The sequence below is a fragment of the Astatotilapia calliptera genome, chromosome 20, assembly GCF_964374335.1.
Source record: "Astatotilapia calliptera chromosome 20, fAstCal68.1, whole genome shotgun sequence".
NCBI classification, from domain to species: Eukaryota; Metazoa; Chordata; class Actinopteri; order Cichliformes; family Cichlidae; genus Astatotilapia; species Astatotilapia calliptera.
Window position 1 is genome coordinate 22,147,755 of NC_137441.1, and position 16,240 is coordinate 22,163,994.

Genomic DNA, 16,240 nt, shown 5'->3' on the forward strand with positions numbered 1-16,240 from the left:
CTTTAATTTTAAATATGTTTATATTGTCTATCCTGTAAAATAGTCAGATGTCTATTCATATTAATGTACAGAATTCACCTGCTTGCTGCTACTACTGCACATTCACCCAGTGTATATACTATATGTGTGTGTATATATATATATATATATATATATATATATATATATAATGTTCTTCCTCTACACCCCCCCCCCAATTTTTGCACACATGTCGAGGAGCGTGTCAGGCTACATTTCACTGTGTGTTATACTTGTATAACTATGCATGTGACAAATAAAGAACCTTGAACCTTGAACCTTGATATACAACAAAAATGCAACACAACATCTCCACAGCAGCCATGTGGTTTTCTTTCACATACATCCATCCTCTTCCACTTATCTTTATCAGTGTTGTGGGGTGTTGGAACCAGCGGCGGGGCACACCACGAACAGAGAACATGAGCTGAGACGAAGTTCTTAACTCACGTCAGAGTCATGTAAATGATGGTTTTAGCTACCTGCTGATTATATTTAGCTGATTTAGAACTCCATTAATTTAGCATTACCATCTCTGGATAAGTACATATTTAGCATTTTATAATTTTTCTGATTTGTTTGTTCTGATGTCAGCAGTAAAATAAAGCATATAAACTGTTATTTTGTGGGAAAACTATCATCAGGCCTCATGTAAATGTGTGTGAAATGGGACAAGCTATTCTAAGATATTTTAGTCATTTAATCACCATGTTAATATTCCACTAACTTTATGCAAACACTTTTTACATTCATGCTAGCTTGGAAAGGGTTTATTCCTGCATTCATACACGTTAAGCTTTGTATTATATATATGATAGTATTATATTTGGTGTATTTGTTACAGGCCCCAGGAGTGGTGTCACTATAACAAAGATGAAATTAATGTAAATACAAGTGAAATTCAGGAACAATAAAGGCACAGTGCACTCGGTTTACCTTCCAAACTGCATCTGTTATTCAAGTTTCATTAACAGTAACAATATCCATGTGTATCACTCGCTTTCAGTCTCAGTGATCTTACACGTTGCATATGTTCATCTTTTAAGTCATAAGCAGAAAAATAAATGCATTCACACTTCAATGTTCCATCTCTTTACATGTACTTCATTAGGGATTGAAAGCTTTAATACATCTACAGTGCATCTTACAGCAATATGTATTTAAGGCAAATCACTCTCTTGGCTGGTTAAAATTAAAGTGGACAAATGTACCTGTTCTCAATACTGAAATTAAGGTAACTAAGCATCACCAATTAGCAGTATTATGCAGTAAAACAGCACGGGCAGCACAGTGGTACGGTGGTTAGCACTGTTGCCGCACAGCAAGAAGGTCCTGAGTTCAATTCCACCATCAGGCCGGGGTCTTTCTGTGTGGAGTTTGCATGTTCTCCCCGTGTTTGCGTGGGTTCCCTCCGGGTACTCCGGCTTCCTCCCACCGTCCAAAGACATGCAGCTTGTGGGGATAGGTTAATTGGATAATCCAAATTGCCACTAGGTGTGAATGAGAGTGCGAATGGTTGTCTGTCCCTGTGTGTTGGCCCTGCGACAGACTGGCGACCTGTCCAGGGTGTACCCTGCCTCTCGCCCTATGACAGCTGGGATAGGCTCCAGCGCCCCAGACTTAAAAACTCCTTTGTCCCACACGCCATCAAACTGTTTAACTCCTCTCTGGAGGGGAGAGGGAGGGGAAACAGGAGGACAAAGGCGGGGGGAACAACTAAGCTGTAGTGCCTCTTCACCTCACTGTACAATACCTTTGTGCAATACTTTTGTAAATAGTCAACAGTGCAATAGACCTCAATACTTGAAATGTGCAATTCACTTGTATTTTTATTTTTATTCCTATTTATTCTATTTATCCCCTTTGTATATTTTATTTATATTTGTCTCTGTATTTATATATGTGTGTGTATGTGTGTGTGTGTGTGTATATATATATATATAATATTCTGTAACTCTGTAACTTCTGTCGGTGCTGTGCTTTTTTGGAAATCGAATTTCCCAGAGGAACCCACCCGAGGGATTAATAAAGTTCTATCTTATCTTATCTTATCTTATCTTATCTTATCTTACTTTTTCTCCTTTACTTGAATAAAGAAATTAATCAGTACTTTAGCTTTTACCACAGTATTATTTATGACAGGTTTCTATTCTTCTACTTAAGTACAGGATTTCTGTACTCTGATCGGGGGGAGTTGCCGTTATGGTGACAGTTAGGATCCAATGGATATTTCCTTATCTCATAGTTATTCACCTACTCACTCAGTTTGTTTCTTCCCCACTCCACGTTCAAGTTCATGGCCGCTCTTCACCTGTACAACCTTACAGCCTCTGGAAATCCACCTGCTAAATTCTAATACATCTCTTTTTCCCAGGTGTTTGTGGCTAATCTAAGCTTTACATCAATTCCACTTTCCCAGGCTATCAAGCTGATTGTGACATCACTGGTCTCGTTAAATCATCTTTCTGCCTGCCTTCTTCAGGTCAATCAGCCTTCATGCCGCGTACTGTCATTATCCCTTGTAGGTAACTTTGTGCAAACCACTTCCCCATTGCTGCCTCTCCCCATCACTCAGACTCAAGTAGAAATTTAGACAATCATGAAGCTCAAAAATTATTTTGCTATGTCTCTACCATCCTGGAATCTGCATTAATATTTTCTCTCCTCTAACAGAAATCCCATACATTCCCCAAAACTGAAGGTACCAGTTCACTCGTTGCTACATATCTCACCCTCACAGGTCCTTTTAGTGTGTGATAGTCGCGGAGTCAAAAGCTATTCAAACTGAGTTTGTCATGGTTGTCATGTCAGCTGTGATGAGCATCACTACTACTTTGGCGAGTGCTGGAAAACTAAAGGAAAGAGTGATGTAAATTTCTTGTAGTAGTCTGTATATGTCCATACACCTGTCTTCCCATGCATACATCTCTACCTTGATTCATACATCACTACATACATATGTGTTTCCTCTGCTAAACCACTTTCATTTTTGCTTAGTTTTCTTAGTCCATTTATTTTAAAAACTTTTTTTTCATATAAATGAAACAAATATTTGAGAAAAATAACATTTTCAGGGTCTTTGTGGGAAAGATCTAAAATAATCTGTATATGCAGTAGTGATAATATTTCGTGATGTGATTTTTCCTTAGTATTTCTAGCACAGAATTAGGATTTTAAGATTGATGTAACTCATACATTAGCTAGAGCCAAGGCACATTGTGTCTAACTTAGCTTAGGCTGGAGCCTGGTGAAGCAAGTGACCTCAGCTCACAAGTGTGAAAAATTTTTCTTTGAGTTTTTAAACAGCAACATTTTTTACACTTTGGCTTTCATACCTTTGGACAGAGGGAAGCCAGCTGTTTCCTCGGCCCTTCTGCTCTTGGTCTTGACGAAGGCGGTCCTCCTCCTCCTCTCCCTTAGCTTCCCTGCTTAGCCTCTTGTGTCCTTGTCTAGTCTCGTGTTTTTTGTATTACTTTTCCCTGGAACACTCTCTCACAGTCTGTTTTCTAAAACCTAAAAGAGGAATTATGGATTTGATCAACTGGTCCCTGAATGCAATTGACACCCTTTTCTCAACGAGAAGTCTGGGCTCAGGTGAGCCTGAGTGTCCTGGAGGTACTTTCCCTGCCGGATACACAATGGACGGGTGGCAGAATTGGAGGATCGTGTGCCTGGTGGGACTGTCGATCAAAGACGCTGAAGATATCTACCTATTCGGAACCATGATAACAGGGTTCTTGCTGATCGGAGCTGGCTTGGCCCCGGCTTATCGAAGAATTAAGAAAGCGGAACCGGCTGTTCAAACCCCCACAAGGCTGAACGCTGGGATTGAAATGATGGGCTCAAAATGGGCCATTGAGTGCAGCACGGATAAGATGTTGGAGATGCTTACGGCTGCCGTGAATACTCAGAATAAGACCTCTGAGCGCAAACTGGATTACATTTTGGAGGGGCTCGCTCAGAATAACACCTCTGAGCAAAAATTGGATCACATTTTGGAGAAGCTCACTGTGGTCGTGAGTTCTCAGAATCGGCTCTTTGAGCACAAGAATGACAACATCACGGAGCGCAAGGTTGATAACATCATGGAGAAGCTCACGGCTCTCCAACGGGAGATTGACAGACCAGTGTCAGACTGTTAGAACAACTTTGAAATTCTTAGGAGTTGTTCGCACTAAAGTAAAAACCACCATCATTTCCCCTTCGGCGCCAGCTGCGGTCTCAAGGCTGGAGCTGAACAACAACACCCTGATACGGACTGTGTTTAGACTGTTCTTCCCATTCAATGCAAGGCCACCCGGGTTGGCTGGAAGACTGTTTACTTAGCCTGGCAGGGCGAAGGACACTGTCTCAGCTGAACTCTGGACATACACACACACACACACACACACACACACACACACACACACACACACAGACATATATACACATGCAGATGTACACTCATCCCCCCTCCCCCTCCAAACGCCTTCGACGCTTATTCCCTTCCAATACTGACGGTGGATCAAGGAGACCAGCGCATTGGCTGCAGGCCCGGATGTACTGTCTACACTGGCTGTCTCTCACCCTTTACCCATCCCTGTTGCTTGTCATGTGTTTCTTTGGTGTATTAAGAGTTTTTTCATGTGCTATGTGCAGGTGTTTTTTTTCTGTTCTCAAACTGATCTCCATGTTGGAGCTCAGTCTGGGGGGAGTTTTTTTTTTCTCCTTATCTTTCCTCATGTGGTGCTTTTTCCATTGTTATACCTCTCTGACCTGTCTTCCCCATGTGATGTTTTTGTATAATGTATGTATGATCGGAGGGTAAGATGGCGCCGCCATTGCGTGCAATAGGTCGGCAGCCTTAACATGAAATTTCCCCTTGTGGGACTAATAAAAGTATCCTATCTTATCTTATCTTATCTTATCTTATCTTATCTTATCTTATCTTATCTTATCTTATCTTATCTTATCTTGGTGTTTTTGCTAAGCTGACCATCTGCAGTTTCATATTTGTATGTCTTTCAGACTCAAAGTGGATAAACGTGTTTCCTAAAGTGCCAAAACTATTAATCCTTTCTCAGTATGCCATACTGGTTTTTAAAATATTCATTCACTTGTTTTGCATAGAAAGGGACTGTACATCCATGAACTTAAATAAAGTACAGCTCTCACTATGAATGAATCCAGAAAACTAAAATGTGGCTGTATTTGATTTCAGACTGTGATGCCATTTCCACTACAGTTAGAGAGAAAGAGAAAAGGGTTTTTGGAAGCTTCTGGCCATGAGAGGGCGCTCCTTCAACATACGGACTGAATTGTGACGTCTCTGTGCCCTTCAGTACATGGCCATTTCAAATAATGCCATCACTTGCTCTTGACTGAACACGTTATGTACTGTAAGAGTAAATATGTAACACTGTAACCTTTCAGCAAGAATGCTTCCAGGGACAGAACTGGAGTTTGAAAGTAAGGAATATGAGGATGTCATGAACAAAGAAAATGAGGTGACCTCAGTCATAGCAGTGAGTCATTTATTTATTTATTTTAACTTTTTAAAAATGTATTTCTAAACACTACTGATTCTGCTTAAAGTCTTTAGCTTAGTGTGATTTATATCCTGTACATCAATAAGGTCATTCATTTGGATTAGGAATGGTATTATATTACATTTTAATATTTTACATCGATAATATTATCGATATATTGATATTCCAATTTTCTGCTTCCATAAGTTGTTTCTACTTAACTACTGCTGTACCTACTACTACAACTGTATCAAGTAAGCACAGAGGCTCCAACCATAAAAAGTGCTATTGCTCCTGATCAATTCAAGGTGCATCATTTCTATTTCACCTCAGTTTTCACTGTGGAGCTGAACAGAAATACAACAAATATGAAATTCATTAATCTGTTTGTTTGTTTTTTAATCTGTTTTTTATTACTGATCCTCATTTTTGAAAGTTTGTGTCATTTAAATACTGTACTTCACTAAGGTTGTTATAATCATTATAAACAAGAAGTATTTATGTAGAACAAGAAATAGCAAAATCTTTAACATCGTTTTATTTGATACTGATAATATTACATGAGCTACTATGAGCTAGTCTGTCAGCTGCACAGACACAAGTCACTCACCTGATCTATCTTTCGGTAAAGAAGAAATGCAGAACTTTTTAAATACAACGCTGTTCATGTCTTTAACCTCCTAGGACCTGCCGACCACATATGTGTACATCACATTTTTGGTTGTCTAGACCAGCGGTCCCCAACCTTTTTTGGGCCACGGACCGGTTTATGCCCGACAATATTTTCATGGACCGGCCTTTAAGGTGTCGCGGATAAATACAACAAAATAAAACTAGTACTGGTACCGAAAAAAAGAAAATTTATTCATAACACACGTGAAAAGACCAAGGAAAACCGAGAAAACGATATAAACGATAACAGAATAACGCTGAAAACCGATAAAAACCCTGAAAACCATACATTTCACACCTGAGCCTCAACTCTCACGGCCCGGTACCAAACAACTCGGAGGCCCGGGGGATGCGGACCGCTGGTCTAGACCAAAATACAGTATTTTACTCTACAAGGGCCTGCTATCCACTTATGAGGGCATTGTACTGTTTCTGTTTTATCAAATGTTAAAACAAATATCCTCATATATGGCTCTCATTTTTCTTAGAAACAAGAATCAACAAATTAAATCCATAGTAAAAAAGAAATTTAGACCGGGTCAAGTTGAACTACAAACACCACCAAGTGTGGTTCAATTTCTTACTCTTAAAACCCCCAAATTACTATCCAAAATATACAGAATGCTTTCTAAAACAGATGAATCAATATCACTTCCTATTGCAAAATGGGAAGCGGATTTATCAGTTAACTTAGACCTAAACTTCTGGTCTCAGATTTGCTTAAAAACCTTTCATCTAATTAGAAATCCCAGTCTTCAATTAATTCAATACAAAATATTACATAGAGTGCACTATACAGGTCATCGGATGTTCAAGATGGGCTTTACGTCTACCAACACCTGCTCCCACTGCCAAACCAATTCACTGGACAATTATATCCACGCTCTTTGGTTCTGTCCACCAGTTCAGAAGTTTTGGCGCGAGATATGTGAAGACTTATCAAAGTGTCTGAAATGTAACATTCCAACTTCCCCCTTAGTGTGTTTGTTGGGCAGCTTAGATATTGTCACTTCAGAAAATAATATAGCCCATATGGTTTTCACTGCCCTATGCATAGCCAAGAAAACAGTCCTCATGAACTGGAAAAATAAAAATAATCTTAATTCTAACCAATATAGAAATTATCTATTAGATTACATTAGTCTTGATACAGCCTCTGCCACCACATCAGATCAATTGCTCTGGGCTTCTTTGATCAGCTCCATCACCTAGTGGGGGTGGGGGGTTCTTAGTTTGGTCCCGCCTTCACTGTTGTGATTGGTGTGGGGGTAGGGATAGGCTTAGGGCGTCTGGGGGTTCCCTGGAGGCATCTTCCTTGGGGGGCTCAACCCGGGGTAGCGGTCATGTCCGATTAGGGGTTCTGTTGGCTCTCAGGTGACTGTTTCCTCGCGGCTGCGTGCAGCGGGGCTAGGGGAGGGTCTGTGCTGACGGACGTGGGTTACTGACCTGGTAGCCTGGCTGCCCCTGGGTGGGTCCGGGATGGGCGTGAGGTTCTGGGGGCGCTCCGTCTCTGGGCTGGGGCCCTGGCCGGGCCTCGGGGGCTTGGGTCCTGGTTGGTGTGTTGCCGGGTGTTGTGGGCGGGTGGGTGCATGAGGGCTCAGCCCTGGAGCAGGGTGCCGCCGGTGCGTCGAGCCACCTGGGGGACTCTTCAACTGGGGAGCTGGCCCCAGGGAGGGGTCACTTGCCCCTCCCTTCCTTCCCTCCCCATCTTCAGCTGCCTCCCTCTTCCCGCTCCACCACAACCACCCACACATGCAGGGCCTTGGAGTAGGGGTATGTCACCAGGGTGCAGAGGAGGCTACCCCCCCTCCCCCTCTGTCCCCTTCTGGCTGCCTCTGCCTCAATTTTATCCCACAACTTAGACATTCACATTACTCACACTCTCATTACACATACATATAGGATCTTGGGGGTGGGCACGCTACACGGACTCCAAAAGACCATCAGTGTGTACACCTCACCCTTGGCGTCGTTGCCCACCTCTCAATTTTAAATACACATAGACATTGAGGGCTAGCAGGAGGGGCTATGCGCCTACCTGCTGCTCTCTGGCAGGTAGCTCCATGCCCTCCTGGGTTTTAAATGCACCTTAGAACACACATGCATCAACACTACAATGAGCGGGTGGAGGGAGGTTTGGAGTCTTCTCTCACCCCCATTCTCTGCGGCCTGCTGGAGCGGGGGGGCTAGGAGGAGGAGTTGGCCGTCCGACTGCGGTCTGGAGTGTGGGGCCTCCCTGCTGCTGCGGAGTCGGGGCGGTCTGCCTCCCCCCACCGCAGGGAAAAGGGTAACACCACCTGGGTCTGGGTGCAGTTCCCCCCTCCAGGGGCAAGGGTACCTAGACCCAGTTCGTAGAGTACGCTTGGGGAGTGTGATCGTGCGTACAGCGTCTCTTTATGTCTGTCTCCACGTTGGTTGAGTGTGGAGTAAGTGCATATGAGAGCATGAGGGTGGGAATGGATGTTTGTATCTGTGTATGCCTGTATGTCTTTGTCTATATGTCAGGTTGGGTATCAGACGCCACCTCTCTGGGGACATCTCAGGCCCTCCAAGGTTTGGAGGTCTATCTCCCCCCACCACCACTTCCCCTGCCAGTGGCGGACTCCCTCAGACATCGGTGCGTTGGTGGTTCTTTGTGTCTGGGGATGGGCGTCCAGGTACACACCGGCTCACTCCTTGGCGGCCGCTTATCGGGGCCTGGAGCCTGGGGCTCGCTCGGGCCACTTCGGAGGTGGGGTGCCCCCAGCCTCTCGGCCTGGGGCTCGGTCACTCAGGCACAGCTGGCTGCCGGTGGAGCTCACGGGCGCGTCACTGCAACTCCCCCTGGCTTCTGCTCCGCGGCTGCTGAGTGAGCCCTCATCTGGGACTCTCCTCAGCTCTTTCTGGGACAGTGGCGCGGCTGCCCCTCTGTTGGTCTTCCTTGGTCTCTTGTGTTCTGGGGGCCTCTGGATGTCTGGAGTTTTGATCTCCTCCATACCTGCTTCATGCCCTGGAGGACGGGGCAGTGGCCCCCCCATACCCTCTAGCAGATCATTACATGAAGGAACCTTTTAAAAAAACAAGCTCGTCCATGCTCACAGGTGTACACACGGGTGATCACACCCACAAACTACACCCTTTTTGGCTCCTACCTCAAAGCACACTGTGTGCTGTCGATCTTACGTGCTGCACAATAATGTTTAATATTTTGTATTTACTGTCATATTCCCATATATCATTGTGATGTTGTTTATTCTATTACTCTTGCTCTCTTCTGCTTGTTTTCTTTTTTCTTTTTCAACAGGTGATCCAGGTGATCGATATATGCATTTTTTTCCCCCCTGCTTATTCTGTTGGTTTTTGCTTTTTGCCCTTCTCCCCCATCCCTCTTCTCAGCTGTTTCTCTTTCCCTCTTTCTTTCTCCCCTTCTTTCCTCCAGTCAAGTCTGTCCCGTATTCAGCAAGTGAAAATAAAATAAACAATAAAAGGTGAATCAAATGGACCATTATGGCAAGGCTGGGATGGTCAATTTGGTAAAGTAAATCCGTTGGGTATCTTTCTTTGCCTTTAGACAATAATTCTGATGGCAAAAGAGCCAAACGGGACAGGCAAAAAAAAAAAAAGAAAAAGAAACAAGAATCTGGTAAAGTGTCTTAGTTTTTACATTCATCGGGTCCCAATCAGCCCAAATATCAAAGCGAAATTAAAAATGCATGCCATGAAAGAGTTCATAGGAGGTTGAATTGAATTGAATTGAATGAATGCTTTATTGGCCATATGCAGGTTGCCCCGCAGAGGAATAGGACCCCCCTAACATAGAGTCATCTCGTTTCTGACACTGTAACAAACTAAAAATATATCCATTTCCTTTTTAATTCAAGTTTCATTAAGAGTTCAATTGGATTTTGGTCAGCCGCGCGTGGGGGCCAGTCAGTGGTATCAATTTACTCAATCATTCAGGAACTTTCCTTCATACTCTCGAGCTATAAATTTATTCTTCTTCCTGCTCCTTTTCATGCATGGAAACAGTGTTACTTTAATTGAAAGGAAGGTTGTGTGTAGGAAATGAACTACTGCTGTATCATGTGTGAAACAAAATAAAAAATGAAATGAAATGACCCACAGCAGCAGGCTGTCTAGCCTTCAGCTCTGTCACGACCAGTCACTGCCCTTACATCAGAATAGCCTCTGTTGACTGGCAACCCTGAAATTGCAAAGTACAGAGAAGTGGAAAAAACTGTAAAAATGTAGCCCGAAAGTTTGCTTGTTTTCTGTTAATTTTTCTGTTTCTTTTTAATTTTTATTTATTTTTATTTTTTGGGGGGTGGGGGGTTAACCCTCTTAGGTCTCAAATGTGTTGATTTTTTAAAATAACCCACCTCATACCATAATAATAAAAAATGTTTATGTTGTTCTCCACCTTCAACTTAACCAGGCCACACCTCTGCAGTGGAGCCCATCACTTCAACAGCCATCGTTCCAGGACACACTCTAGAATCCAGCATGCTTTTGGAATGATGAAGACCAGGTTCGAGGCCATCTTCCTGCAAACAGATGCACCACACCTTGGTATCTGATGTAAGTAATGACCAACCACCACACCGTCACTACTATTAACAGGCAGGTAAGCAAAAAATATATAAATCTAGGATTCCTGTTTTTTCACAGTGCTTTGTTAACCTTTTTTTTGTTGTTTTTGTTGAAGAGTTCCTTGTTTTATATTATAGTAGTAATATTTTGTATCCACCATCTTTTATCTTTGCACTTCTCTGAATCCATCTATGTGATGTGGCAGTGGACAATGGAAAGAAGCATCCCAAACACTCTCTGCAGCCCACCCTGTGTGACCACCCTGTGCTTACCAAAACCAGACTTCCTGTTAGGGCAAATATCAGGTTTGCTATTCTATTAAAATTCAAAGCTTTTTATTCTTGGGATTTTTTTTGTTAGAATTCCATTTCCTTCTCATTCAGCAATCAGCCATTAAAAATGTTTCTAGTTAGCTAACAGATTACTTAGCAAATAATAAGCAATAAACAAATACTGTAAATAAACACACTGATGCAAAATACCATTTGTGTAAATCTGTTTATTCATTAAACATCAGTTAGAAGTTAAAATAACTTCTTGAACTTTTAATTTAATTTAATTTTAAATTAGTTTATAAGAACACAGCTTAATCTGTGTTGAAAATAATCTATCCATGCTTTCCCTGCTGGTTTTTTTTTAAACCTTTATTTATACAAGCAGTCCCATTGCAGCTCAGTGTCTTCTTTAAAAGAGAGATTTTTTCCAGACAAACATATTAAAACTACAAAAATAACAGATACAATAAAATAGCTCAATTTGTCTTGTGTACACAGACAAAAACAAGTTCCCAGTGATGATTTCACAAAATCATTTGTACGTCTTTTGAAATCTGCAAGTGAAATCATTTGAGCGAGCTTCAAATCCTTCTGCAATGTATTTCATGAAGACGGGACAGAAAAGGAGAATGGCTTCTTCTCAAGCTCTGAATGTAATGATGTCCTGAGGCTGCAATCTATGACAGAAATGTTTGCGTAACATGTACTCTGATAAATATGAGGGAGGTAAACCAGAAATAGATTTATAGATAAAGTGATACCAATGAAACATCCTGCCCAGAGGCCCAGTCAACCAGAGCATATACAGTACAGTAGTGTGTTAAAGGTCTACAGCCAGTTATAAATATTAATGCTCCATGACAGAATCCAACAGATAAAGAGAGTGAGCAGAGGTATTCATGTAAATTATGTCACTGTAATTCTGGAGGGGTAAAAAAAATTTTTTTTACTTGTGGTGAGAAACATGATCTGTTTCTGAAAATGAACCCGAACTTCAGCCTCAGTTTCTTTCACAGATAGTCAATCTGTGGCTTTAAGAAAAGATTGACATAAATTACAACACCTAGGTATTTGTAGGAGGCTACAGTTTCAATGGAAATGCCTGCAGCAGATACTAGAGAAGGAAATACTGCTGGCACCCTTTTTCTTTTGAGAACATCATGAGTTTGTATTTTTCTGCATTTAAAACCAGTCTAAGCTGACTGAGATTGAGACTGAATACTGTCAAAAGCTTGCTCTTGTTTAAAAACCAACTCGAAAATAAATAATTGTATCATCTGCATAAAAATGGACAGATGCATCTTGATTTCCCCCATTGACATAAATAGTAAATAAAGTAGGCCCCAGGAGAGAACCCTGTGGCACTCCATTAGAGACATTTAAAAACTGGAAGAGAGACCACTGAGCTGTACGCACTGCTTACAGTACGAAAGATAATGTCGTGGTCCGCCAGTCCTTGCCAGTCGAGCTGCCATGTATTTGGATTTGTGTTGTCTACTTTCCTCTGTGCAAGTTTGTGTGTGTATGGCGATGTTCACGTTTTGGTGCAACACTAGGCCTGGATAGTTTTCTTGCCTTGGAGCCAGCCACACCCGTGTAGTAATCACACTCGCCTGATGCTGTTTAGCCTTGGCAAGGGATCACTATCAAACAGAGTAGCTGAGCTACAGACGATGCTGGATCGTTGTTGTACACAGTCAGTACTCCAGCTCGTCAGGTGAAAGTCGTTGTGATAAGAGTACTTACTGCAGTGTCTTATTGTTTCCAGGTGAATTACAGAAACGTGTGGAAGGAGCTGCGCACCATTTTACATAGACACAGCTGTAAGTTGTTTTGTCACCACGGACCATGGTGAGAAGTCACTGCACGGGAGCTGGGAATCATCACAAGGAGAGATCACTCACTGTGATTAATTTGCACCGTTTATCTTGAATTACTGTAAATAAGCACACTTTCAGAAACCTGACAGATAATTAGAGAAACAGCCAACTGCCTGGTTTGAAAGGCCTATTTCCAGTAATCGTTGGCATAAAGTGCCATGGTCAACAGTGTCAAACGCTTTTGATGGATCATATAAAAAGAGCTGCAGAGTAGATCTTTGCGTCCAGGGCTTCACTGAGAACTTTTAGGGAGGCAGTTACAGTACTGTGCAGTTTTCTAAAACCAGATTGGAAAGGAGATAAAATACTATTTTAATACAGATAATTTTTAAGTTGATTATTTACCAGCCTTTCAAGAACCTTAGGTACGACACAAAGTTTGGAAATTGGCCAGTAGTTATTAGTCATGGAAGAACCACCACCTTTCCATAGGGGGAGTACAAAGGTGCACCTCCACATCCCTGCTAAAGTGTTCTGTTGTATAGAAAGATTAAAAATATAAAAAAAACTGGCTCAGCTATGATATTTGTAGCCAGGCAAAAGACAAAAGGAGAACCGGCTGACCTTTTGGCCGTGCAGTGTCCTTGGGGATAGAAACAATTAGGACAGGAGGCCTAGTTGAAGAGCTCTCTCCTAGCACCTCATTCATAAGGACAAACCAGGTCAGCTGCAGTGGGCTTCTCACTGACTCCCTCTCCTGAACTAGATCCTTTCAATCCTGAAGACAAAGGAAATCAAAAAGGCAGCTGACAAAAAGACTAAAAATAAACATAAACTTCTTTTTAAAGATCATTTGTTCATAGAACTAAAAACAGGAAGAATACTGTCTGGAACAATATATCCTGGCTGCAATGATATCAAACGTTCTGTATAGGATGAGGGTTAATAAAACTGTACTCATGTGCACAAGGTGCTTATGAGTATAGTTTAAACTGACAGATTATTTACTCTCATACTTCAGAACCACAGTGGCAGAATCTTTGGTGAAAAGGAAATTTTCATCTGTCATTTGGATGAAATGAGCTGTTGGAACCTAAAACACGATGTTTAAATTCTTACTTTATATGAGTAAGAATTTAAACATCTAGTATTATCTAAAATGTGTTTCTTCATTTTTCTGGCCAGAGTGAGGTCAGTTTAAAAATAGAGCCTACAAAAAAAATGCTTCATGTTACCCAAAATTCATTTTTTACTTCCATAACGTTCTTCTTCTGTAACAATTATATTATTTGTATGTGTCATTTTTTTTGTATTTGTTATATCCTTGTGTATTTTTGATGATGAAAGTTATTTATTTAAAAAAAAATTAATCTGAAATACTTGTTTTGTGAAATCTTAAATAAATGTGAAAAGATGCTAGAGTGTGAACTAATTAACACAAAGAATGAACATATGGGGATAATATGTTAAAAGCAATTTATTACTGCTTAATTAATATTGAGGTAGTGTGCAAGTTATAAACAGTGATAATGGTTATATAATATTAATAACTAGCTACAACAGAAAGTGTTAATAATGTGGCAACTTGTTTGTTAGACAAATGTGTAAACAGTAGAGCCACAGTTTACACAAATTCAAATTTTATTTGTCACACACACAACCAAACACAGAATAACATGAGGTGAAATGCTTATTGCTGTGCAATGCCCGACCAGAACTGACAGTAATATTTACAGATTTAACTCAGAAATTTACAGTAAGATGTGCAAATAACAGTTTGCATAAGAAATTATTAATAAAAATTAATTATAAATCATAAGAAGTGTGCAAAAGGAAAAACTAGAGTGCGTGTGGAGATGCGTGTGAAAGCGTCCAGTATTACAGTGATGTGATGTGTGTGGGCGAGTTCAGTCCTACACCTGGTTTAGGGCCCGAATAGCTTGGGGGAAGAAGCTCCTCCTCATTCTCTCTATTTTGGGCTTAAGGGAGTGGAAGCGCTTCCCAGACCTCAACATTGAGAAGAGTCCATTGTTGGGATGGGAGAGGTCCATCATAATCTCCCTGGCGTTAGTCTTGCACCGCTTAGTGTAAACGGACAGCAGGTCAGGAAGCTCTGATTGAATGATGTGTTCGGCCGAGCGCACCACTCTTTGCAGATCTTGTTTGTCCTGCTTGGTGCTGTTCCCAAACCAGGTGCAGATGTTTCCCGTCAGGACTGTAATATTTCATGTATATAGATATTCTTTGACAGTGCTTTTTTTTCTTGTTCTAATGTTGTCATGGTCCTGGGTCCCCTGACCCAACGTTTTTAGTTCCTTGTGATGTTTGTAATATTGTACTTGTGTGAGTTATTCTATGGTTTCTAGTTTCGATCCCTTGCCCTTCATGTTTCTCTGTGTCCCCTCTGTTCTGTGTAGTCTGTGTCTGCATGTTTGAGTTCCCCTCTGTGTCTCTCGGTTCTTAGAGTCCTCTGCCTTATGGTTTATGTCTCTGTGTTTCTTAGTTGCTGTCTCCACTGTGTCAAGTGTGCGTCTCTGTATGATACTTCCTGTTTTACTTTGATGGTCTGTGTCTTATGTGAATGTGTCCTGCTTCGCTTGTCTCGTCAGTCCTGATTTCTCCCAGCTGTGCCCTCCTCCTGTGTCTCATTCCCCTCGTTACTTCCCAGTGTATTTAAACCCTGAGTTTCTCTGAGTCGGTGTCGCGTCGTCCCTCATGCTGTGTGGATCTCCCTGTGTCTCTCTGTGAGTGCTTAGTTTGTTGTTCCCAGTTTAGTTTGGCTGTTTTTTCCCTGCCAGCAAATAAAGCTGTGTTTTGAGTTTACCTCCCCGAGTCTGTGAGTCCTGCATTTTGGGTCCAACTCCTGCCTGCCGCACAGCAATTCATGACAGTACGACGCGACCAGACATGGACCCAGCAGCACTCAACCCACCAGAAGAACTGCGTCTGGACATAATCTACTCCGTGGAAAGACTCCTGCATCTGTGGCTCGAACATGAGGGGAAGGAATTTCGCCGTGCTGTGGAAACCAGACTACAGCGTTTAATCTCTGGTCTTCCTTGGCTATTCAGTGCGCTCCACCCACTCGAACAGGATTTAATCCTAAATGAGCTCCACCTTCATCCCCCAGCTCCTACTGCCCACCTGCCTGAAGGGCCGGACGTGGAGCTGCTCGGCCCGTCAGAGCCATCATCAAAAAAGAAACGGCGTTCCCACCGCCGACACCCACCGCCACAGCCGGACCCCGAGACTTCTGAGTTGCTAGCTGTGGTGAGTGGAAGGGACAATCAGGAGTTTCCTGACTCTGGGACTGTTTATTCCGGGGCTGTGTTTTTTCACTTAGCTGCCCAGCCAGAAGCGCTAGCTCCGTCTCCTGTGT

At 42.1% G+C, this 16,240-nt stretch overlaps 1 protein-coding gene across 1 annotated transcript; it reads left to right on the plus strand.

The window, feature by feature from the left end:
• Positions 1–3,425: 3,425 nt before the first annotated feature.
• Positions 3,426–15,684, plus strand: LOC145422698 (uncharacterized). Its single transcript, XM_080294355.1, has 4 exons — positions 3,426–5,522; positions 10,612–10,754; positions 10,972–11,071; positions 12,810–15,684. The coding sequence occupies exon 1, from the start codon at positions 3,546–3,548 to the stop codon at positions 4,158–4,160; it is 615 nt and encodes a 204-aa protein (XP_080150481.1). The 5' UTR covers positions 3,426–3,545; the 3' UTR covers positions 4,161–5,522; positions 10,612–10,754; positions 10,972–11,071; positions 12,810–15,684.
• The last annotated feature ends 556 nt before the right edge of the window (positions 15,685–16,240 follow it).

Coding starts and splice junctions, on each gene's coding strand:
- LOC145422698 (XM_080294355.1), top strand. CDS start 3,546: ATGGATTTGATCAACTGGTCCCTGAATGCAATTGACACCCTTTTCTCA.